The 24,391-nt window shown below is 37.2% G+C and overlaps 1 protein-coding gene across 2 annotated transcripts in view; it reads left to right on the top strand.

Moving 5' to 3' along the window:
• Positions 1 to 5: 5 nt before the first annotated feature.
• LOC127869185 (DIS3-like exonuclease 2) overlaps positions 6 to 24,391 on the top strand; it is a 56,149-nt gene continuing 31,763 nt past the window's right edge. Inside the window, exons 1-3 of one of the 2 annotated variants that reach the window (XM_052411517.1) lie at positions 6 to 111; positions 3,772 to 3,858; positions 4,647 to 4,739. In XM_052411517.1, coding sequence (XP_052267477.1) covers positions 34 to 111; positions 3,772 to 3,858; positions 4,647 to 4,739 — 258 coding nt within the window. In that variant the 5' untranslated portion in view covers positions 6 to 33. Of the gene's footprint in view, positions 112 to 3,771; positions 3,859 to 4,643; positions 4,740 to 24,391 lie in introns of both variants that reach the window. The other variant, XM_052411516.1, reaches the window with a different exon arrangement.

Raw genomic sequence — 24,391 nt, 5'->3', positions numbered from 1 at the left:
TTGTTTTGTGTTTGCCAGGCTATATTCCGGGAGATGGGCAGTGGAGGGGCAAGAGACCAGTCCAGAAACCTGAGGGCCTCCCCTGGCAGGCAGTATGAGATGGCATATCAGGTACTAATCAGGTTAAAGCTTGTTACTGGACATTGTAAAACTATAGTCAGCCATATGTTTCTTGCAAGTTTATTTTATATCCCCTATACACAGTTTTATGAAATGGCCTACATTCTGGGAACATAAGGATTAATGCATGTGTGCAAAATATCAACCAAGATTAGTGTGTGCAATCCTTACAAGCTAATCAGAGACAAAACTTTCCTTTTTTATGGAATTTTTCATTTTATGAAATTCACTTCTAAATCCAGTCCAGTCAAGTGTTTTCCCTGATAAGCCTGTGCAGACTGCTCACTTTTATCTGGGACGACATTTTATGAACACGCATTAAGCCCTGTGATACCAGAACAAGGCTCTGCTTGATGCTGAACATTTTAGAACTATAAGAAGCCTTATATTTCTTATTATTTCTTTTTAAAGTCCTGTTACACAGTTATATAAGCTCACCTGAGCAAAATGTGCTCATGGTGAGCGTTTGTGATTGCCTTTTGCAGTCTGCAAAACTCACTTTTTTGTCTTCATAGCCAATGTGGCTATGAAACTTCAAAAATGTCATAGCCAGAAGAAATTTTTCATAGCCAGAAAAAAAATGAACTAGAAATGGCGCAGCAGAGGCCGACGCGAATCCCCACGCCGAATGTTTGACCTAGGTGTGCCCCAGGGTTGGTAATGGGGCCATGCATAGCTGAGATTGACCGTATTGTCATAAGAGAAGTTCATCATCAATTAGAAGTGAATCGGTGTAGAAAAGAAGAACTTATAGTAAAAGGCAATTTTGGGCGGGTGTGGTCTATGTGGGCAGGGCCCCAGGGTTGGTAATGGGGCCATGCATAGTTGAGATTGACCGTATTGTCATAAGAGAGGTTCAGTATCAATTTGAAGTGAATCGGTGTAGAAATGAAGAAATTATAGTAAAAGGCAATTTTGGGTGGGTGTGGTCTATGTGGGCGGGGCGCCCCAGGGTTGGTAATGGGGCCATGCATAGTTGAGATTGACTGTATTGTCATAAGAGAAGTTCAATATCAATTTGAAGTGAATCGGTGTAGAAATGAAGAAATTATAGTAAAGGCAATTTTGGGTGGGTGTGGTCTATGTGGGCGGGGCCCCAGGGTTGGTTATGGGGCCATGCATAGTTGAGATTGACCCTAATGTCATAAGAGAAGTTCAGTATCAATTTGAAGTGAATCCGTGTAGAAATGAAAAAATTATAGTAAATGGAATTTTTTGGTGGGTGTGGCCTATGTGGGCGGGCGCCCCAGGGTTGGGATTGGGGCCATGCATAGTTGAGATTGACCCTAATGTCATAACAAAAGTTCAGTATCAATTTGAAGTGAATCCGTGTAGAAATGAAAAAATTATAGTAAATGGAAATTTTTGGTGGGTGTGGCCTATGTGGGCGGGGCGCCCCAGGGTTGGGAATGGGGCCATGCATAGTTGAGATTGACCCTAATGTCATAACAAAAGTTCAGTATCAATTTGAAGTGAATCGGTGTAGAAATAAAGAAGTAAATGTAAAATAACCTAAAAAAATGAGTGATAATTTCTGACGCGGCCCCACCCCAACCGCTATAACTTTTGACCCAGGGGTCAGATCAAAATTCCAAATAGTGCAGGGTCGCACATATGCTCATAGCTACCATGTGTGTAAGTTTCAAGGTTCTAGTGCTTTTAGTGTAGGAGGAGATAGTGGCCAGGACGGACGGACAGACAGACGGACGGACGGACGGACGGACGGCGGAGATAACCACAATATCCCCACCTTTTTTTCAAAAAGCGTGGGGATAATTAATTTACAATGACATTATCATGAAAGGAGGAACACAGTCGTTTTATATAGATTGCATTTGGGGGGTAACCGTAAGATTGTAAACAAATCAGTATTCCAGGTTTCAAACGTTTATTCCGTCGTTGCTTTCAGTTTCAGTTTAAAAATTATTGGCTTTAGCAGTACAATAAAAGTGTAATTCTCGGCAGCAAGTAGTTACCAGTAAAAATACATAAGCGGTGCTCACGGGTATCGATCTTAATCATATGAATGATAAACACCAGGGCTCATGAGTTCAAGTGTTTTGATTTAATTGATCACTATATTTTGAAATATATTTTTTATTTGTATGCATTTACTTTCATAATACACTAAGGGATATAAAATAAAGTCGTCTACGTATGGATACATTGGCACTATGCAGGGGTGAGTTAGTTTATGTGTGTATGGTTATGAATTCACAATAAATTGCGCATTGACTGGGGAATTATTTTTTAAGAGTTTTGAAACACGAAACAAGTTAACAGTATAACACCCTAGAGTAAATCGTATTCATATTTACTGTTGGGAATGTGTTGCGCGCGTTAACTTTTTGTGCATAAATACATGTCCATAACGACGTCATTTCATCGCTTAGGTAAACTACTGCATATGTAAATACAATGCCCGCGTTCTCATTGGTTACTATCGATGTTAATGTACCGCTTAACTCCGCCTGCAAGGCGGTGTACTAATTGTGTTAGAAAACTATCAAAATGGAAAACTATCAAAACTGTCGGCAAAATGACACTTGCTTTCATCTTTTGATCTTAGCCTTAATTGTTTGGAGTGAATGCCCATGTATGCTAGTTGACTGGATAAGCTTTTACATCAGTCGATCATGATAATAAACTGATATTTTAAAAGCGTAATCGGTGACTTTATAACATGTGTAAATATTGAAGTGTTACACTGTTACGGATATTTATTAATTTCAAAGCTATTAATAACACACATTCAACTGTTTTACTTAATTTAAGAACAAAAATGCGCACTATTATTTCATTTATCGGCGTAAAATTCAAGTTCAGTTTACCAAAAGTATTACGACATTTTTAATACGTGAGCCAGACTTTAAACTCTATAACAGCTAAGGGAGATCACTAATGAAAACTAGAAAACTAAGGGAAGTAACCAAGCGGTGTCACTGTTAGAATTTACTCCTGAAATGCGTAAATTGATTATTTATTTGTTTATTTCCTCTGGGTTTTTTTCATCGCAATTCAGGCGATCTATATTCAATTTTTCTATCGCCAGAGCTGAGATTTCATCGCATTGGCGATCAGGCGATAGGGGAATTTTGCAGACTGCTTTTGTCAGTAGTTCATCGTTTGTTGTAAACATTTACCTTGTTAACACTCTAGTAGCCACATTTATTGTCAAATCTAAGTGAAGCATGGTCGGAACAAAAAACAACAACTTGTGAATACTCTGTAAGTCACTTTATTTAGTCCAATCGTCATGAATCAGCTCGCACTTTTTTAGTCTAGTTCCTTTGGGTCTTATTGAGCGCCTTAAGGCCCATAGCCCTCTTGTTAATTCAAGCTCCTGTAATCATCACTAGCCACAACCAGTAGTGGGTGGGAGGCCAAATAGTTTATGCAGCAAAATAACTATAAAATTTCATAAGCTCGGAATTCCTAAGGCCTTAAATGTTAACTATTGAGAATGTATTGTTGCATCAGCAAGATTTAATTCCAACGAGGGCCCTTGCGCATAAAACTGAGCACTACTCATGGTTTACATGCCATACTATTGTTACAACTTGCTTAATATTTAAATTTAGGTGGGTATGGCAGGGGTAGCTTGTCTATTGTAACAAGATCTAGTTTAAATGGATGGTTCTTGCATTACAGCTACCAAAATCAGGCAGTGCAGAGCAAACTACAGGCCAGGGAAAGAAAGGGAAGAAGAACAGGAACCAACCATTGTCCCCTGCCGCTGTAAGTTTAAGGAACCATTGTGAATATGTCTTAAAATTAATGCTGGTATGATACTCACCGATATTTGTACAGCTGCAAAACACAATAATTGTGGTGACTCAACTCAATTAAAGATTCTGAGTAAAGTTTAGGACAATATAATTGTTTTAGTCAGTTCTATTGCAAAAAAAGTCTATGATATTATGTTAAAATAAATAGAGAACTCTCGGTTGTTCTAATGCATTGTGAACGTATGACAAAGACAAATGCCCGAACAAAAGCAGTCATAATTAATATTAAAAAGAGGGTAACCAAGTCTGTAATGTCCATTCACTCAAGGAATTTGAGCTCTAATTTTTTGCAAACTGTAAAAAGTCCTATCTCCTATGTTGTGTACATCTTGCACGCAGTTCATTCTTTTTTGCAATGATGTACAATATCTGCATATGTTTCAAGAAATCCCCAAATAAATTTTAGAATTTAAAACATGAGAAATTTCTTGCAGCTTTCCAACTCTCTTGTTCACTCATTAAGTGTTTGGTTGTTGAAATTTGGGCTTAATGCATGCATGTTAAGTAGCGTCACAAATAATCGTGTGCAGTTTGTGCAGGCCAATCATGGATGGCACTTTCTGCCTTAAATGGGTGTTTTCTAAGAAAAGACTTTCTGTACAAGAATGAGAGACCAAATATCACCTAGCTATAATTATGCTGCAACTTTTGCACTGGACAGAACTCATAAAACGGAAAGCTTAAATTGGGCACAGACTAACACAACCTTAAGTAAGGATAGCTGTTTGTTTGTAGCAGCACAATGAATCTGGTCAGAATAGCGTGGGAATCAAGCACAAGAAGAACAAAAATAAAGGGGCAGAAAACAAACCATCAACAAATGTAACGATTGTGAGTATGAACTGTTTTCAATTATTTTGTCACAAATATTTTAGCATTGTTCTGCGAAACAAGCCTAAATGCTGTGCATAAAGTCTGCGTCTGAGTAAATTATGTCTGCTTTAGTATCTATGCTAGTTCAGTTTTGTGGATTTGTTTGTCAGTCTGTTTCTTAAATAACAAATGTATCTATTTAAATATGTTTTGTCATTATTAAAAGCTCGATAAAGCAGTCAAAATGGTTGAGTGTATGTGCTAGAACGTGTTTCTGTGTGCATCTTAGCTTATCCGGACTTGAATTTTATCATTATCAAAGCAATTAAAAAAACTAAACACACAAATGTTCAGCTTAATTTGAAGACATCACCCTACTGTAAAGGTCAAGGTCATCTGTATAATTAATGGTCTAATTTGGCCATTAAATAAGTATGAAGACTGTATCAAGGTCGTGGTTACTAAACTGGAACTAAACCGTTTCCACTCAAGACAAGTTTGGAACTTAGTTTAACAGGGCAGTTGTGTATGAAGGTAGCTTGCTTGAACTCCTGCCATGAGATTGCATTTTGGGCCAGTCAGGTAAGGTCAAGGTCACTACATTTAAAAAAAAAGCTGTTTGTTACCAGGAGGGCATAGGGGCATGGGGCAATACATTCAAAGGGGCACTTTCACTCGCAGCTTAGGCAAAAAAGGCAAATTATGTTCTGTGAAAACCTGGTTTGGGGAGGATCATTAAATCCCATCATTGGCAGTTGTGGGAATAACAAAAAAAAATTAACAAGCACACTTATTTACTCAATTTCAAGTGTAATTGATGTATTTTACTTACTTTGATTAATATTAATATATTTGCCTTGCAATGTTTTCCATTAAAGTTCCATGCTGTTTCAGTAAACTGTACTGCATGACAAACATAATAATCAATAAACATATATGCATATGAAACTGATTATTCACAGATCTAACATTTAAATGAAACCATGTTTGTCTTATACCATTTCCTAATGATAATCTTGTAAGATGTTTGAACTTTGGGAGTAACTGAATGCTAATTTGTGGACATTTGTTCTGTGATACACATCCACTGTGTATTCATTATGTTGTTTGTATCTAAAGCGTTTACTGCATCGTTAATTATCACAGGCAACTCATTTATTCCTACTTACTGTATAATGACCATTGTTTATTCGATTATTATGTTATTTTTTTGCTGAGAGCCATGTGTTCTTTTCTATATTGTCAGCCATGATGTAAGCAACAGATGCGCTTAGCAATATAGTATCGTATATGTCAGACTTAATTCGCATTTCACATTTTGTTTAAGTGGTATATGGTACAATAATTGTTTAAATAATTTCTTTTCTAAAAGACCATAAAGATAAAGATACAGCTTGTTGTATTTGAAATTAAATTAGACATAAATGTTTTGATATTACTGTATTATGCATGAAATGCAAAATTTCCAAGAGGATTTCACTTGGTTTTCATCATAAGTGTCCTATGTAAATGTCCATGATTTTATCCTGGAGAGTAATCATTAAATCTTATCAGAAGACCTAACATAAAATGTGCACAAGTATTTTTATTAAATTACATTAAAACATAAAAAGTTTTAGATCTTGTTTGATTGAATTGCCATGTTTCTTGGAGCCTCCACTATTGTCTGTGCCTTCATTTCTACAATAACCCAGTCACCCAGACCTTGAAAGGGGCTTATTTTATAACAAGTTTTCTCTCTTGTTGGTAAATAAAACAATTTTAAACACTATCTATTTTTGCAATTTTACTTCATGAAGGGGTATGGCCTTATCTTGCATTTGTTGTTTGCTGCCACCTAATTATCACACCATAGATAAGATGGTAAAAAGATTTTCATTTCAACAAAACAGAGACAAATCCGGTGTTTATGGTCCCAACCAGTCTGCTTGTGCTGTCTACACAACAGATATGAAAATTCTATCAAGATGGGAAGAAATCCAAAGCTCTGTAGATGAATGTAAAGGAAATTTATGCTCTTGCAAACAGAGTATGAGGGGCATCGTTTCACACCAATATTATCTTCAAGGGATCCTCAGCACAAGAATGGTTAAGATTCAGAGGTCTTTTAAATAAGAGAGGGGGTCCCGATCATTTAAAAAAAGCGTGGGGATATTGTGGTTATCTCCGCCGTCTGTCCGTCCGTCTCTCCGTCTGTCTGTCCTTGCCACTATCTCCTCCTACACTATAACCACTAGAACCTTGTAATTACACACATGGTAGCTATGAGCATATGTGCGACCCTGCACTATTTTGATTTTGATCCGACCCTTGGGTCAAAAGTTATGGGGGTTAGGGTGGGGCCGGGTTAGAGATTTTCATTCATTTTTATGCCCCCGGTACGGTGCATTGGCACTAACTTTTGCAATATTGAAGATAGCAACTTGATATTTGGCATGCATGTGTATCATGGAGCTGCACATTTTGAGTGGTGAAAGATCAAGGTCATCCTTCAAGGTCAAAGATAAAAAAAACAAATCCAAGGGAAGTAATAAGCTTTAAAGGGAGGGAAGTAATGAACCTGCCAAATGATAATTTGTTTTTAAATAAATCAAAGCGGCGCAGACTGGGGCATTGTGATTCTGACAAACACATCTCCTGTTTTATGTTATTTTACATTAACTTCTTCATTTCTACACTGATTCACTTCCAATGGATACTGAACATCTCTTATGTCAATACAGTCAATCTCAACTATGCATGGCCCCATTACCAACCCTGGGGTGCCCCCTGGGTCAAACATGCGGCTTGGGGATACGCGTCGGCCTCTGCCGCACCATTTCTAGTTTTACAATAAACTCAACTATAAATACATGTTTTATATGAAACCAGACATAATGCGCCATTTCTAGTACTTAAAAATGTTATGTACCAACAAAAAGTTAAAATAAAGACATTTAATGTTTTGTAATAGGATGTTTCTGTAAATAGGTTTCATCTATGCATTTTAGGAGCTTTCCAGCCTTTCTAGTTTTTCGTTGTTTCCCTACTTTTTATGCCCCCTTTTCGAAGAAAAGGCGGCATAAAGTGATCGGACTGTCCGTCTGTCTGTCTTTCCGTCACACTTTGCGTTTAGGTTTCGAAAAATGCTCATAACTTCTATGTCCCTTGAGATATAACCTTCATATTTGGTATGCATGTGTATATGGACAACGCCTTTCCATAGGCACAAAAAAAATTACCCCTGTGACCTTGACCTTGAACTTAAGGTCCGCGTTTAGGTTTCAAAATCTGCGTTTAGGTTTTGATAAATGCTCATAACTTCTATGTCCCTTGAGAAATAACCTTCATATTTGGTATGCATGTGAATATGGACAAGGCCTTTCCATACGCACAAAAAATTTAACCCCTGTGACCTTGACCTTGAAGTTAGGGTCCGCGTTTAGGTTTCGAAATCTGCGTTTAGGTTTTGAAAAATGCTCATTACTTCTATGTCCCTTGAGATATTACCTTCATATTTGGTATGCATGTGTATACGGACAAGGCCTTTCCATACGCACACAAATTTTGACCCCTGTGACCTTGACCAAGAACTTAGGGTCCGCCTTTAGGTTTTGATATCTGTGTTTAGGTTTCGAAAAAAGCTCAAAACTTCTATCAAGCGTTTATAGGGGGCATAAGTCATCCTATGGTGACAGCTCTTGTTCATTATTATTTTTTTTAATTTGCCTATTTTTCCTTGTTTATTAGCTCCACTGGCCAGAGGCCAGCAGGGCTTATGTCATGGTCCTGTGTCCATTGTGCGTGCGTCCGTGCGTGCGTTAACTTTTCCTTAAAATATCTTCTTCTCCTAAACTACTGGTCCAATTCTGATGAAATTTCTCAGGAATGTTCCTGGGGTGAACCTCTTTCAAATTTGTTCAAATTATGCCCCTTTGGTCAAATTTGACCCTGCCCCGGGGGTCCGGGGGTCACAATAATGAAAATTTGCTTATATAAGGCCTATTTTGTGAAAACTTTAAAAATCTTCTCCTCCATAACCATTGGGCCTAGGGCTATCAAATTTGGTATGTAGAGACATCTAATAGTCCTCTACCAAATTTCTTCAAATTATGCCCCTGGGGTCAAATTTGACCCTGCCCCGGGGGTCACAAAATTGAACATATGCTTATATAAGGCCTATTTTGTGAAAACTTTAAAAAAAATTCTCGTCAATAACTATTAGGCCTAGGGCTTTCAAATTTGGTATGTAGAGACATCTAATAGTCCTCTACCAAATTTCTTCAAATTATGCCCCTACGGGTCAAATTTGACGCTGCCCCGGGGTCACAAAATTGAACATATGCTTATGTAAGGCCTATTTTGTGAAAATTTTCAAAATCTTATCGTCCATAACCATTGGGCCTAGGGCTATCAAATTTGATATGTAGAGACATCTAATAGTCCTCTACCAAATTTCTTCAAATTATGCCCCTGGGGTCAAATTTGATCCTGCCCCGGAGGGCCACAAAATTGAACGTATGCTTATATAGGGTCTATTTTGTGAAAACTTTACAAATTCTTTTCCATAACCATTGGGCATAGGGCTACCAAATTTGGTATGTAGCGACATCTTATAGTCCTCTACCAAGGTTTTTAACCAGGTTTTCCGAAGGAAAAAACTGGTTATTAGATTGGCGAATGCGGGCGGGCTGGCTGGCTGGCTGGCTGGCGGGCGGGTGGAACAAGCTTGTCCGGGCCATAACTATGTCGTTCATTGTCAGATTTTAAAATCATTTGGCACATTTGTTCACCATCATTGGACGGTGTGTCGCGTGAAATAATTACGTCAATATCTCCAAGGTCAAGGTCACACTTTGAGTTCAAAGGTCAAAAATGGCCATAAATGAGCTTGTCCTGGCCATAACTATGTCATTCATTGTGAGATTTTAAAATCATTTGGCACATTTGTTCACCATCATGGGACGGTGTGTAGCACGAAAGAATAACGTCAATATCTCCAATGTCAAGGTCGCCACGACTAAAAATAGATTTTTTTAAAAAACAAACTTACAAAGGGGGTTATTTTTGTTTGTTCATTTGAAAAGTTCAGTTTGAGTTTTCTCCCTTTATCAGATTTTTTTTTCACAATGAAAACCTGGTTTTGTGACAATTTTGTCCCTTGTTCAAATTATACCCCTGGGGTCAAGTTTGACCCTGCCCCGAGGGTCACAAAATTGAACATATGCTCTTATAAGGCCTATTTTGTGAAAACTTTAAAAACTTTTTTGTCCATAACTGTATGGCATAGGGCTACCAAATTTGGTATGTAGTGACATGTAATAGTTCTCTCCTTAGTTCATTCAAATTATGCCCCTGGGGTCAAATTTGAAACTGCCCCCGGGGTCACAAATTTCAATATATGCTTATAAAGGTCTTATTTTTTGAAAACTTTAAAATTTTCTTGTCCATAAACATTGGGCCTAGGGCTACCAAATTTGGTATGTATTGACATCTTATAGTCCTCTACCAAGTTTGTTCAAATTATGCCCCTTGGGTCAAGTTTGACCCTGCCCTGAGGGTCACAAAATTGAACATATGCTTATATAAGGCCTATTGTGGGAAAACTTTAAAAATCTTTTTGTCCATAACCGTATGGCATAGGGCTACCAAATTTGGTATGTAGTGACATGAAATAGTTCTCTTCTTAGTTTGTTCAAATTATGCCCCTGGGTTGAAATTTGAAACTGCCCCGGGAGTCACAAAATTGAATATATGCTTATGTAGGGCTTATTTTGTGAAAACTTTAAAATCTACTTGTCTATAACCATTGGGTCTAGGGCTACCAAATTTGGTATGTAGTTACATCTTATAGTCCTCTACCAAGTTTGTTCAAATTATGCCCCTGAGGGTCAAATTTGACCCTGCCCTGGGGATCACAAAATTGAACATACGCTTATATAAGGCCTATTTTGTGAAGACTTTAAAACTTCTTGTCCATAAACATTGGGCCTAGGGCTACCAAATTTGGTATGTAGTGAAATCTTATCGTTCTCTACCAAGTTTGTTCAAATTATGCCCCTGGGGTCAAATTTGACCCTGCCCCGGGGGTCACAAAAATGAACATATGCTTATATAAGGCCTATTTTGCGAAAACTTAAAAAAAATTATCGTCAATAACTATTGGGCCTAGGGCTAGCAAATTTGGTATGTAGAGACATCTAATAGTCCTCTACCAAATTTTTTCAAATTATGCCCCTGGGGTCAAATTTGACGCTGCCCCGGGGTCACAAAATTGAACATATGCTTATATAAGGCCTATTTTGTGAAAATTTTCAAAATCTTATCGTCCATAACCATTGGGCATAGGGCTATCAAATTTGGTATGTAGAGACATCTAATAGTCCTCTACCAAATTTCTTCAAATTATGCCCCTGGGGTCAAATTTGACCCTGCCCTGGGGGTCACAAAATTGAACATATGCTTATATAAGGCCTATTTTGTGAAAACTTTCAAAATCTTTTGGTCCATAACCATTGGGCCTAGGGCTAATAAATTTGGTTTGTAGAGACAGCTTTTAGTCCTCTTCCAAATTTCTTCAAATTATGCCCCTGGGGTCAAATTTGACCCTGCCCCGGGGGTCACAAAATTGAACGTATGCTTATATAGGGTCTATTTTGTGAAAACTTTACAAATTCTTATCCATAACCATTGGGCATAGGGCTACCAAATTTGGTATGTAGCAACATCTTATAGTCCTCTACCAAGGTTTTTCAAATTATTCCCCTGGGGTCAAGTTTGACCCTGCCCCGAGGGTCACAAAATTGAACATATGCTCTTATAAGGCCTATTTTGTGAAAACTTTAAAAACTTTTTTGTCCATAACTGTATGGCATAGGGCTACCAAATTTGGTATGTAGTGACATGTAATAGTTCTCTCCTTAGTTCGTTCAAATTATGCCCCTGGGGTCAAATTTGAAACTGCCCGGGGGTCACAAATATTAATATATGCTTATAAAGGTCTAATTTTTTGAAAACTTCAAAATTTTCTTGTCCATAAGCATTGGGCCTAGGGCTACCAAATTTGGTATGTATTGACATCTTATAGTCCTCTACCAAGTTTGTTCAAATTATGCCCCTGGGGTCAAGTTTGACCCTGCCCTGAGGGTCACAAAATTGAACATATGCTTATATAAGGCCTATTGTGGGAAAACTTTAAAAATCTTTTTGTCCATAACCGTATGGCATAGGGCTACCAAATTTGGTATGTAGTGACATGAAATAGTTCTCTTCTTAGTTTGTTCAAATTATGCCCCTGGGGTGAAATTTGAAACTGCCCCGGGGGTCACAAAATTGAATATATGCTTATGTAGGGCTTATTTTGTGAAAACTTTAAAATCTACTTGTCCATAACCATTGGGTCTAGGGCTACCAAATTTGGTATGTAGTTACATCTTATAGTCCTCTACCAAGTTTGTTCAAATTATGCCCCTGAGGGTCAAATTTGACCCTGCCCTGGGGATCACAAAATTGAACATACGCATATATAAGGCACATTTTGTGAAGACTTTAAAACTTCTTGTCCATAAACATTGGGCCTAGGGCTACCAAATTTGGTATGTAGTGAAATCTTATCGTTCTCTACCAAGTTTGTTCAAATTATGCCCCTGGGGTCAAATTTGACCCTGCCCCGGGGGTCACAAAAATGAACATATGCTTATATAAGGCCTATTTTGCGAAAACTTTAAAAAAATTCTCGTCAATAACTATTGGGCCTAGGGCTAGCAAATTTGGTATGTAGAGACATCTAATAGTCCTCTACCAAATTTTTTCAAATTATGCCCCTGGGGTCAAATTTGACGCTGCCCCGGGGTCACAAAATTGAACATATGCTTATATAAGGCCTATTTTGTGAAAATTTTCAAAATCTTATCGTCCATAACCATTGGGCCTAGGGCTATCAAATTTGGTATGTAGAGACATCTAATAGTCCTCTACCAAATGTCTTCAAATTATGCCCCTGGGGTCAAATTTGACCCTGCCCCGGAGGGCCACAAAATTGAACGTATGCTTATATAAGGCCTATTTTGTGAAAACTTTCAAAATCTTTTGGTCCATAACCATTGGGCCTAGGGCTAATAAATTTGGTTTGTAGAGACAGCTTTTAGTCCTCTACCAAATTTCTTCAAATTATGCCCCTGGGGTCAAATTTGACCCTGCCCCGGGGGTCACAAAATTGAACGTATGCTTATATAGGGTCTATTTTGTGAAAACTTTACAAATTCTTATCCATAACCATTGGGCATAGGGCTACCAAATTTGGTATGTAGCGACATCTTATAGTCCTCTACCAAGGTTTTTCAAATTATTCCCCTGGGGTCAAGTTTGACCCTGCCCCGAGGGTCACAAAATTGAACATATGCTCTTATAAGGCCTATTTTGTGAAAACTTTAAAAACTTTTTTGTCCATAACTGTATGGCATAGGGCTACCAAATTTGGTATGTAGTGACATGTAATAGTTCTCTCCTTAGTTCGTTCAAATTATGCCCCTGGGGTCAAATTTGAAACTGCCCGGGGGTCACAAATATTAATATATGCTTATAAAGGTCTAATTTTTTGAAAACTTCAAAATTTTCTTGTCCATAAGCATTGGGCCTAGGGCTACCAAATTTGGTATGTATTGACATCTTATAGTCCTCTACCAAGTTTGTTCAAATTATGCCCCTGGGGTCAAGTTTGACCCTGCCCTGAGGGTCACAAAATTGAACATATGCTTATATAAGGCCTATTGTGGGAAAACTTTAAAAATCTTTTTGTCCATAACCGTATGGCATAGGGCTACCAAATTTGGTATGTAGTGACATGAAATAGTTCTCTTCTTAGTTTGTTCAAATTATGCCCCTGGGGTGAAATTTGAAACTGCCCCGGGGGTCACAAAATTGAATATATGCTTATGTAGGGCTTATTTTGTGAAAACTTTAAAATCTACTTGTCCATAACCATTGGGTCTAGGGCTACCAAATTTGGTATGTAGTTACATCTTATAGTCCTCTACCAAGTTTGTTCAAATTATGCCCCTGAGGGTCAAATTTGACCCTGCCCTGGGGATCACAAAATTGAACATACGCATATATAAGGCACATTTTGTGAAGACTTTAAAACTTCTTGTCCATAAACATTGGGCCTAGGGCTACCAAATTTGGTATGTAGTGAAATCTTATCGTTCTCTACCAAGTTTGTTCAAATTATGCCCCTGGGGTCAAATTTGACCCTGCCCCGGGGGTCACAAAAATGAACATATGCTTATATAAGGCCTATTTTGCGAAAACTTTAAAACAATTCTCGTCAATAACTATTGGGCCTAGGGCTAGCAAATTTGGTATGTAGAGACATCTAATAGTCCTCTACCAAATTTTTTCAAATTATGCCCCTGGGGTCAAATTTTACGCTGCCCCGGGGTCACAAAATTGAACATATGCTTATATAAGGCCTATTTTGTGAAAATTTTCAAAATCTTATCGTCCATAACCATTGGGCCTAGGGCTATCAAATTTGGTATGTAGAGACATCTAATAGTCCTCTACCAAATTTCTTCAAATTATGCCCCTGGGGTCAAATTTGACCCTGCCCCGGGGGTCACAAAATTGAACATATGCTTATATAAGGCCTATTTTGTGAAAACTTTCAAAATCTTTTGGTCCATAACCATTGGGCCTAGGGCTAATAAATTTGGTTTGTAGAGACAGCTTTTAGTCCTCTACCAAATTTCTTCAAATTATGCCCCTGGGGTCAAATTTGACCCTGCCCCGGGGGTCACAAAATTGAACGTATGCTTATATAGGGTCTATTTTGTGAAAACTTTACAAATTCTTATCCATAACCATTGGGCATAGGGCTACCAAATTTGGTATGTAGCGACATCTTATAGTCCTCTACCAAGGTTTTTCAAATTATTCCCCTGGGGTCAAGTTTGACCCTGCCCCGAGGGTCACAAAATTGAACATATGCTCTTATAAGGCCTATTTTGTGAAAACTTTAAAAACTTTTTTGTCCATAACTGTATGGCATAGGGCTACCAAATTTGGTATGTAGTGACATGTAATAGTTCTCTCCTTAGTTCGTTCAAATTATGCCCCTGGGGTCAAATTTGAAACTGCCCGGGGGTCACAAATATTAATATATGCTTATAAAGGTCTTATTTTTTGAAAACTTCAAAATTTTCTTGTCCATAAGCATTGGGCCTAGGGCTACCAAATTTGGTATGTATTGACATCTTATAGTCCTCTACCAAGTTTGTTCAAATTATGCCCCTGGGGTCAAGTTTGACCCTGCCCTGAGGGTCACAAAATTGAACATATGCTTATATAAGGCCTATTGTGGGAAAACTTTAAATATCTTTTTGTCCATAACCGTATGGCATAGGGCTACCAAATTTGGTATGTAGTGACATGAAATAGTTCTCTTCTTAGTTTGTTCAAATTATGCCCCTGGGGTGAAATTTGAAACTGCCCCGGGGGTCACAAAATTGAATATATGCTTATGTAGGGCTTATTTTGTGAAAACTTTAAAATCTACTTGTCCATAACCATTGGGTCTAGGGCTACCAAATTTGGTATGTAGTTACATCTTATAGTCCTCTACCAAGTTTGTTCAAATTATGCCCCTGAGGGTCAAATTTGACCCTGCCCTGGGGATCACAAAATTGAACATACGCTTATATAAGGCCTATTTTGTGAAGACTTTAAAACTTCTTGTCCATAAACATTGGGCCTAGGGCTACCAAATTTGGTATGTAGTGAAACGTTATCGTTCTCAACCAAGTTTGTTCAAATTATGCCCCTGGGGTCAAATTTGACCCTGCCCCGGAGGATCACAAAATTGAGCATATGCTTATATAAGGCCTAATTTGTGAAAACTTTAAAAATCTCTTGTCCATGACCATCCAGCCTAATGCTATCAAATTTGGTATGTAGTAAAATCTTATAGTCCTCTACCAAATTTGTTCAAATTTTATCCCTGGGGTCAAATTTGAACCTGCCCCAGGGGTCACAAATTGAACATATCCTTATATAATGCCTATTTTGTGAAAACTTTAAAAAATTCCTATCGATAACCATTAGGCCTAGTGCTACACAATTTTGTATGTAGTGACATTGTATAGTCCTCCTCTTAGTTTGTTCAAATTATGCCCCAGGAGTCAAATTTGACCCTGCCCTGGGGGCCACAAAATCGATTTTATGCTTATATAGTGCCTATTTTATGAAAACTTTAAAAATCTACTTGACCTGAACCATAAGGCATAGGGCTACCAAATTTGTTCAAATTATTCCACTTGGGTCAAATTTGACCCTGTCCGTGGTCACAAAACTGAACATACGTTTATATGGGGCCTATTTTGTGGAAACTTAAAAAATTTCTTGTCCATAACCATTGCGCCAAGGGCAACCAAATTTGGTATATAGTGACATCTAATAAACCTCTACCAAATTTGTTCAAATAATGCCTCTTGGCTCAACTTTGACCCTGCCCTGGGGGGTCACAAAATTGAATAAACGCTTATAAAGCGCCTATTTTGTGAAATCTTTAAAAATCTTTTTGTCGAAAACCATTCAGACTATGTCTACCAAATTTGGTATGCAGTAACATCTTATAGTCCTCTACCAAGTTTGTTCAAATTATGCCCTTTGGGTCAAATTTGACCCTGACCAGCGGGTCACAAAATTTAACATTATATGCGCTTATATCTTGCTTATTTTTTGAAAACTTTTAAAATATTCTTGTCCTTAACTCTAGGACCTAGGGCTACCATATTTTGTATGTACATGTAGTGAGATATAGTAGTCCTCTACGAAGTTTGCTCAAATTATGCCCCTGGGGTTAAATTTGACCAAGCCCAGGGGGTCACAAAAAAGTACATGTGCTTAAATAGGGCCTATATTTAAGTATTTGCACATGCAAAGAATATTTGTTTCCGCCTTTTTTCAGCAGTGGAGTGATACAGGGCCATCATGGCCCTCTTGTCTCAAATGTCTGGAGTATTCCTAGTTTTTAGCTCATCTATTTTTTGAAAAAAAATTATGAGCTATTGTCATCACCTTGGCGTCGGCGTCGGGGTTGGCGTCCGGTTAAGTTTTGCGTTTAGGTCCACTTTTCTCAGAAAGTATCAATGCTATTGCATTCAAACTTGGTACACTTACTTACTTTAATCAGGCGACTGGGCAGGCAAAGTTAGATAACTCTGGCGTGCATTTTGACAGAATTATGTGCCCTTTTTATACTTAGAAAATTGAAAATTTTGGTTAAGTTTTGCGTTTAGGTCCACTTTTCTCAGTAAGTATCAATGCTATTGCATTCAAACTTGGTACACTTACTTACTATCATGAGGGGACTGGGCAGGCAATGTTAGATAACTCTGGCGTGCATTTTGACAGAATTATGTGCCCTTTTTATACTTAGAAAATTGAAATTTGATTAAGTTTTGTGTTTAGGTCCACTTTATTCCTACAGTATCAAAGCTATTGCTTTCATACTTGCAACACTTATTAACTATCATAAGGGGACCGTGCAGGCAAAGTTATGTAACTTTGACTGGCATTTGGACGGAATTATGGGCCCTTTATACTTAGAAAATTGAAAATTTGGTTAAGATTTATGTTTTGGTCCACTTTACCCCTAAAGTATCATAGATATTGCTTTCATACTTGGAACACTCACTAACTATCATAAGGGTACAGTAAAAGGACAAGTTGCATAACTCTGGTTGTCATTGTTACGGAATTATGGCCCTTTTTTGACTTAGTAACTTTTAATATATGGTTAAATTTTGTGTTTCGATCCATTTTACTTCTTAAGTATCAAGGCTATTGCTTTCAAACTTCAAATACTTTCATGCTATCATAAGGTTACTGTACCTGGCAAGTTGAATTTTACCTTGACCTTTGAATGACCTTGACTCTCAAGGTCAAATTATTAAATTTTGCTAAAATTGCCATAACTTCTTTATTTATGATTAGATTTGATTGATACTTTGACGAAACTACTCTTACCTGACATACCACAATAGACTCCACCCAAACCATCCCCCGTGCCCTCCCCCCATCCCCCCTCCCCCCCCTTCCCCCCTTCCCCTCCCTATTTTTTTTTTTTTTTTTTTTTAAGATCATCTCACAAATGACCACCACACCCTCACACTATACCCCCACCCCACCCCCCCATTTTTTTTTTTTTTTTTTTTTTTTTTGTAAGATCATCTCACAAATTACCACCACACCCTCACACTATACCCCACCCCCCCCAATTTTTTTTTTTAAACGGTTATGTTTGAAATACTGTCCAACCATCGCACCCAAAAATCCCCCCCCCCCATCGCCCCCCCCCCCCCCCCCCCCCCCCCCCCCCCCCCCGATTTTTTTTATTTTTTTTTTTTTTCGCTTTTTTGGAAGATAATGTAATAAATGTCCACAACCCCACACTATACACCCCTCTTCACTCCACCCCTCCCTCCTTTGTGATTGAAAATGAGAGTCCCTTCACCTTTAAAAAGAAAATAGATGAGCGGTCTGCACCCGCAAGGCGGTGCTCTTGTTAATATTCAACATGATATGGTAAACGGTACTCTATACATTTTGATCCAAAATGCTCTGAATCATGTTTTTAATTGTATGCCCCCTTTCAAAGAAAAGGGGGTATATAGTTATTGCACTGTCCGTCAGTCTGTCAGTCAGTCTGTCTGTCAGTCTGTCACACTTTTCGTGTCCGCTCTCTAATTTAAATAGTTTTCATCCGATCTTTACAAAACTTGGTCAGAAGTTGTATCTAGGCAATATCTAGGTCAAGTTCGAATATGGGTCATGCCGGGTCAAAAACTAGGTCACGGGTTGAAAAAACAAATCCAAGGGAAGTAAGAAGCTTTAAATGGACATAATTATCTGACCTGCCAAATTATATATATTTTTTTTTAATAAATCAAAGTGGCGCAGTAGGCGGCATTGTGTTTCTGACAAACACATCGTGGTAAAAGGTCAAGGTCATCTTTCAAGGTCTAAGGTCAAAAAATACAAATCCAAGGGAAGTTATAAGCTTTAAAGGGAGATTATTATTCAATATTGAACACAGCAACTTGATATTTGGAATGCATATGTATCTCATGGAGCTGAACATTTTGAGTGGTGAATCTACAGTCTCGGTAGTGGCTTTTAATTATTTGCTACTAAAAATAGAGATCTGTTAGAGACAATTATTTTCAAGGGAAGTAGTTTATATAATTATAAATCTCAGATTATATATTTCCTTACCAAGAATTTAAGTTCTTTTCACAGTTACTGTACAGATTTTTTATTTTGATTATTTATAACTCAAATGATTGATTTGTCAAAGGTTTTTATGCCCCCGGTAGTGTGGCATATAGCAGTTGAACTGTCCGTCAGTGTGTCAGTATGTCAGTATGGGTGTATGTGTGTATGTCAGTCTGTCCGTCCGTCCGTCCGAAAACTTAAATGGCCATAGCTTTTTCTTTTTATAGATTGGGGGTATATTTTTTTTGGCCTGTCTTTCTGTCTGTTATTCTGTCCCAAAACTTTAACCTTACAGTAAAGTTTTGCAATAACTTTTGAAATATTGAACATAGCAACTTGATATTTGGCATGCATGTGTATCTCATGGAGCTGCACATTTTGAGTGGTGAAAGGTCATGGTCAAGGTCATCCTTCAAGGTCAAAGGTCAAAAATTAAAAAAATTAATATAGTAAAGTTTTGCAATAACTTTTAGAATATTGAACATAGCAACTTGATATTTGGCATGCATGTGTATCTCATGGAGCTGAACATTTTGAGTGGTGAAAGTTTAAGGTTAAGGTCGACCTTCAAGGTCAAAGGTCAAAAAAAGGTCAATAACTTTTTATGCCCCCTTCTTCAAGAAGAGGGGGTATATTGTTTTGGCCTGTCTGTCATTCTGTCTCAAAACTTTAACCTCACAGTAAAGTTTTGCAATAACTTTTGAAATATTGAACATAGCAAGTTGATATTTGGTATGCATGTGTATCTCATGGAGCTGCACATTTTGAGTGGTGAAAGGTCAAGGTCATCCTTCAAGGTCAAAGGTAAAAAATAAATAAAATAACCTTACAGTAAAGTTTTGCAATAACTTTTGAAATATTGAACATAGCAACTTGATATTTGGCATGCATGTGTATCTCATGGAGCTGCACATTTTGAGTGGGGAAAGGTCAAGGTCAAGGTCATCCTTCAAGGTCAAAGGTAAAAAAAAGTGGCGCATTAGGGGGCATTGTGTTTCTGACAAACACATCTCTTGTTCAATATTGAAGATAGCAACTTGATATTTTGCATGCAGGTGCATCTGACGGAGCTGCACATTTTGAGTGGTGAAAGGTGAAGGTCAAGTTCATCCTTCAAGGTCAAATGTCTAATATATGGCGTCTGTCCATCCGTCCAAAAATTTTAACATTGGCCATAACTTTTTCACTATTGAAGATAGCAACTTGATATTTGGCATGCATTTGTATCTCATGGAGCTGAACATTTTGAGTGGTGAAAGGTGAAGGTCAAGGTCATCCTTCAAGGTCAAATGTCAAATATATGGAGTCTGTCCGTCTGAAAACTTTAACATTTGCCATAACTTTTTCAATATTGAAGATAGCAACTTGATATTTGGCATGCATGTGTATTTTATGAAGCTGCACATTTTGAGTGGTGTAAGTTCGAGGTCAAAGTCATCCTTCAAGGTCAAAGGTCAACCAAAAAAAATAAAATCAAAGCGGCGGTCTCATGAAGCTGCACATTTTGAGTGGTGGAAGTTCAAGGTCAAGGTCATTCTTCAAGGTCAAAGGTTAAAAAAAATAAAAATGAAAGCGGCGTTCTCATGAAGCTGCACATTTTGAGTGGTGGAAGTTCAAGGTCAAGGTCATTCTTCAATTGTCAAAGGTAAAAAAATAATAGTTTTTCAAAGCAGCTCAATAGGGGGCATTGTGTTTCTGATGAACACATCTCTTGTTTTAAATGATATAATTCTCATTTCTTTCCTGTACTAATTTGTGAATGGTAGGGTTCATTACATACCTCTGGACTTATGTCCATAGATACATGATGAACTCTGGCTATGGTCTCTTTGATAAACCACAGGCCTTGGTTGTCAGTGATGTCTGACTTGGTCATTTTAGACTGTCTACAGACCCCACCCTCCCTGGTTGGATTGGACAAAATCCAAGGGAAGTAATAAGCTTTGAAGGGAGATGATTTTTATACCTGCCAAATGATAAATAAATTTTTTTTTTCAAAGGGGCGCAGTAGGGGGCATTGTGTTTCTGACGTACACATCTCTTGTTGATTGAAGGAATATTTTTTAGCTGATTAATCTGTGATGTTGACAATTTGGTGTCACTGAAACATAATATAATACACAATCTTCTTTAATACAAATAGTCACAAATTGTCAGCACGTGTTGGCTGTTATTCTTATCCTCTGGACAAATATGATCTTTTATCCGGGACGATTTTCTGTATCTTAAAAGAATCTGATTGCGCTTTGTAAACTGAACAAAATGGCGTCCTCACTATTTGAACAGAATTAGAATAATGAAAATATCCATCACAACTGAATCGGTAGATTAAATCAATTACACTATTTGAGCTTTTTAAAGCCACACTCCTTGAAATGAAATACATGTTAATCAATACATATAGATGCAATTTGAAAGTGTGCAGAGTTGTCATTAAATCTATAGCATTGTTAGCAAGTAATTTATTTTGTATTTTTTAATTTTAAAACCGAAAGTAGGATTTCTATACGTAAACGTCCATTTCGACAAACGCGATTATTTGTAAGTTTTAAAGCACAAAAAAAGACGCATTTCTATTTTGTAACCACCAGATATATTCTAATTGGCATAGATAAAATTTAATCTATAGCCTAGTTAGCTAGTAATTTATTATTTTTCAAACAATACCGCTTTTTAAACCGAAAGTAGGATTTCTAGACGTATCTGTCCATTTCGACAAACGTGATTATTTTTAAAGTTTTAAAGCGCAAAATAGACGGTTTTCTGCCTTGTATCCACCAGATATATTCTAATTGGCATAGATACAATATGTTTCTTTTTTATAGTTAAAATTTCTATGCCATTTATTTCATTTCAAGGTGTGTGGCTTTAAGGAGTCTGCAAACACAAATAAATACAAATAAACACACACCTACCTCAATGACTACTTAAAACCAAATCTTACAACAAGAAAAATATGCATTTTCATTGTTGGTTCTTACAATCTAAATCTAAATTGATTTTAACCACTCTAGTTTTTTAAAAGCATGTATATCAAATGCTTGTGATTCTAACCTGTTTATACCACCTAGTTTTTGTCTCAATTTTCATAGAATATTCTAGTGTTTTCCTAGTTTTCCTCATTTAAGTATCCTTGCGCTGGAAGACGGGTATTATTTATTTCTGTAAACAATAATATTAAATTCTATACATCAGAAGATTGTTTTTAACCAGGTTTTCCGAAGGAAAAATCTGGTTATTAGATTGGCGAATGTGGGAGGGCTGGCTGGCTGGCTGGCGGGCGGGCGGAACAAGCTTGTCCGGGCCATAACTATGTCGTTAATTGTCAGATTTTAAAATCATTTGGCACATTTGTTCACCATCATTGGACGGTGTGTCGCGCGAAATAATTACGTCGATATCTCCAAGGTCAAGGTCACACTTTGAGTTCAAAGGTCAAAAATGGCCATAAATGAGCTTGTCCTGGCCATAACTATGTCATTCATTGTGAGATTTTAAAATCATTTGGCACATTTGATCACCATCATGGGACGGTGTGTCGCACGAAAGAATCACGTAAATATCTCCAATGTCAAGGTCGCCATGACTAAAAATTGATTTTTTTTTAAAAACAAACTTACAAAGGGGTTTAATTTTGTTTGTTCATTTCAAAGTTCAGTTTGAGTTTTCTCCCTTATCAGATTTTTTTTTCACAATGAAAACCTGGTTTTGTGACAATTTTGTCCCTTGTCTTCAAATGCTGTACATAGGGAAATCTATCAAATATGAAGCAAGTTTACCAACAATAGTCCAAGATTTTACCTGGTTACCTAGTGGTGACATTATTTTACCCATTTTGAAAATTTTCAAGTTATGTTCAAGACAAACTTTTAAACTAAGTTGAAACATTTATTTTGATCACAAATGAGGCATTCAGATGGTTTGTAATTTTTTTCTAAGAACTGACACTGTTACCTAGTTTTTGACCCCATCTGACCCAAAGACAATCTTGGTTTTAAATTGGGTGGCATGAAGTCCAAAAAAAATTATCATCAAATTAAATCTTTGCCAAATGTTCATTTTAGTGCTTAAGGACCATCTTGGCATTCTTGTTTCTTTTTGTTTTTACAATATCTTTATGTCTCTTAGATATTTTTACTGTTCTGAACAACTTTAATGGGATGCATAATTGTGTCAAGTATTATCAGCAAATTAATTCCTGCATGTATCAAAATACATGTAACAGTAAAATCAATGTCATCCATACCACCCTGGGCACATAGTTGGGAGGCTATAAATTTGTAACAGTACCAACACAGTTTTCTACATACTAGAATGGATTAGTTATTGATTGAAGTGCATGTCTAACTTGACATGTATCTGTAAAAACTATGATGTATGGACTACATTGATCTAAAATTAAATGATTCGCTGAATGTTTAACTTAAAGCAAGTTTAGCATACATTGGATGTTGGATTGTTTTCTACAGGAAGTATGTTGATTTTTAGCACGGAGAAAACCCAAGGTATTGTCATAGCCAGCTCGTCTTGTTGTCAGCCGTCTGCGGCGTCGTGCTAAAACCTTGACATTTTGCTCTAAAATCAAAGTGCTTCCACCTACAACTTTGAAACTTCATATGTAGATGCACCTTGATGAGTTCTACACGCCACACCCATTTTGGGTCACTAGGTCAAAGGTCAAGGTCATTGTGACCTCTAAAAAAAAAATCTGACAAACTTTCATTTATTCAAAACTGCACCCGCAGCCTAGCGTTGGCACCCGTTATGCGGTGCTCTTGTTTTAATCTATAGCCAACCTCAATTTCATATAGCATACAAAATTAGACTCACTCGGGCAAAACAGGGCTTAATGCAGGTGTGTCAAGTGTTATCCCAGATTAGCTTGCGCAGTCTGCATTAGCTAATCAGGGAGTACACTTCAAGCCAAAACTTGATTTTCACTAAGAAGAGTCTTACTTCAAACAAAAAGTTCTGTAAAAGCGAAAGTATCTTCACTGATTTTACTGTGTGTGTACTGCACTTGCTAATGTGGGACAACACTTTATGCAGGTGTATTACACCCTGCTTTCACAGAGAGAGGCTCAATTATTTATCAATAGCTTGTTGATGAACAAAATATATATATATATATATATATATATATATATATATATATATATATATATATATATATATATATATATATATATATATATATATATATATATATATGATGTTTTGTTAATTCTTGTCATCCCTTATACTAAATATGTGAAATCGAGGTACCATGTTTTCAAACTGTGTGATGTCTATTCTGGAGTCTTATTCTTACTCTACATTTGAGTGTTTTGGTATCATGTAATCAGGTTTAAAATTCTGACATTTTATGTAATTGTAATGGTGAACAACCAGTTAATACAGTTATACATTACTATAAT

The sequence above is a fragment of the Dreissena polymorpha genome, chromosome 2 (assembly GCF_020536995.1).
Source record: "Dreissena polymorpha isolate Duluth1 chromosome 2, UMN_Dpol_1.0, whole genome shotgun sequence".
Taxonomy (NCBI): domain Eukaryota; kingdom Metazoa; phylum Mollusca; class Bivalvia; order Myida; family Dreissenidae; genus Dreissena; species Dreissena polymorpha.
Note: the sequence above shows the minus strand (reverse complement) of the source record. Positions and strands in the feature narration are given on the sequence as shown.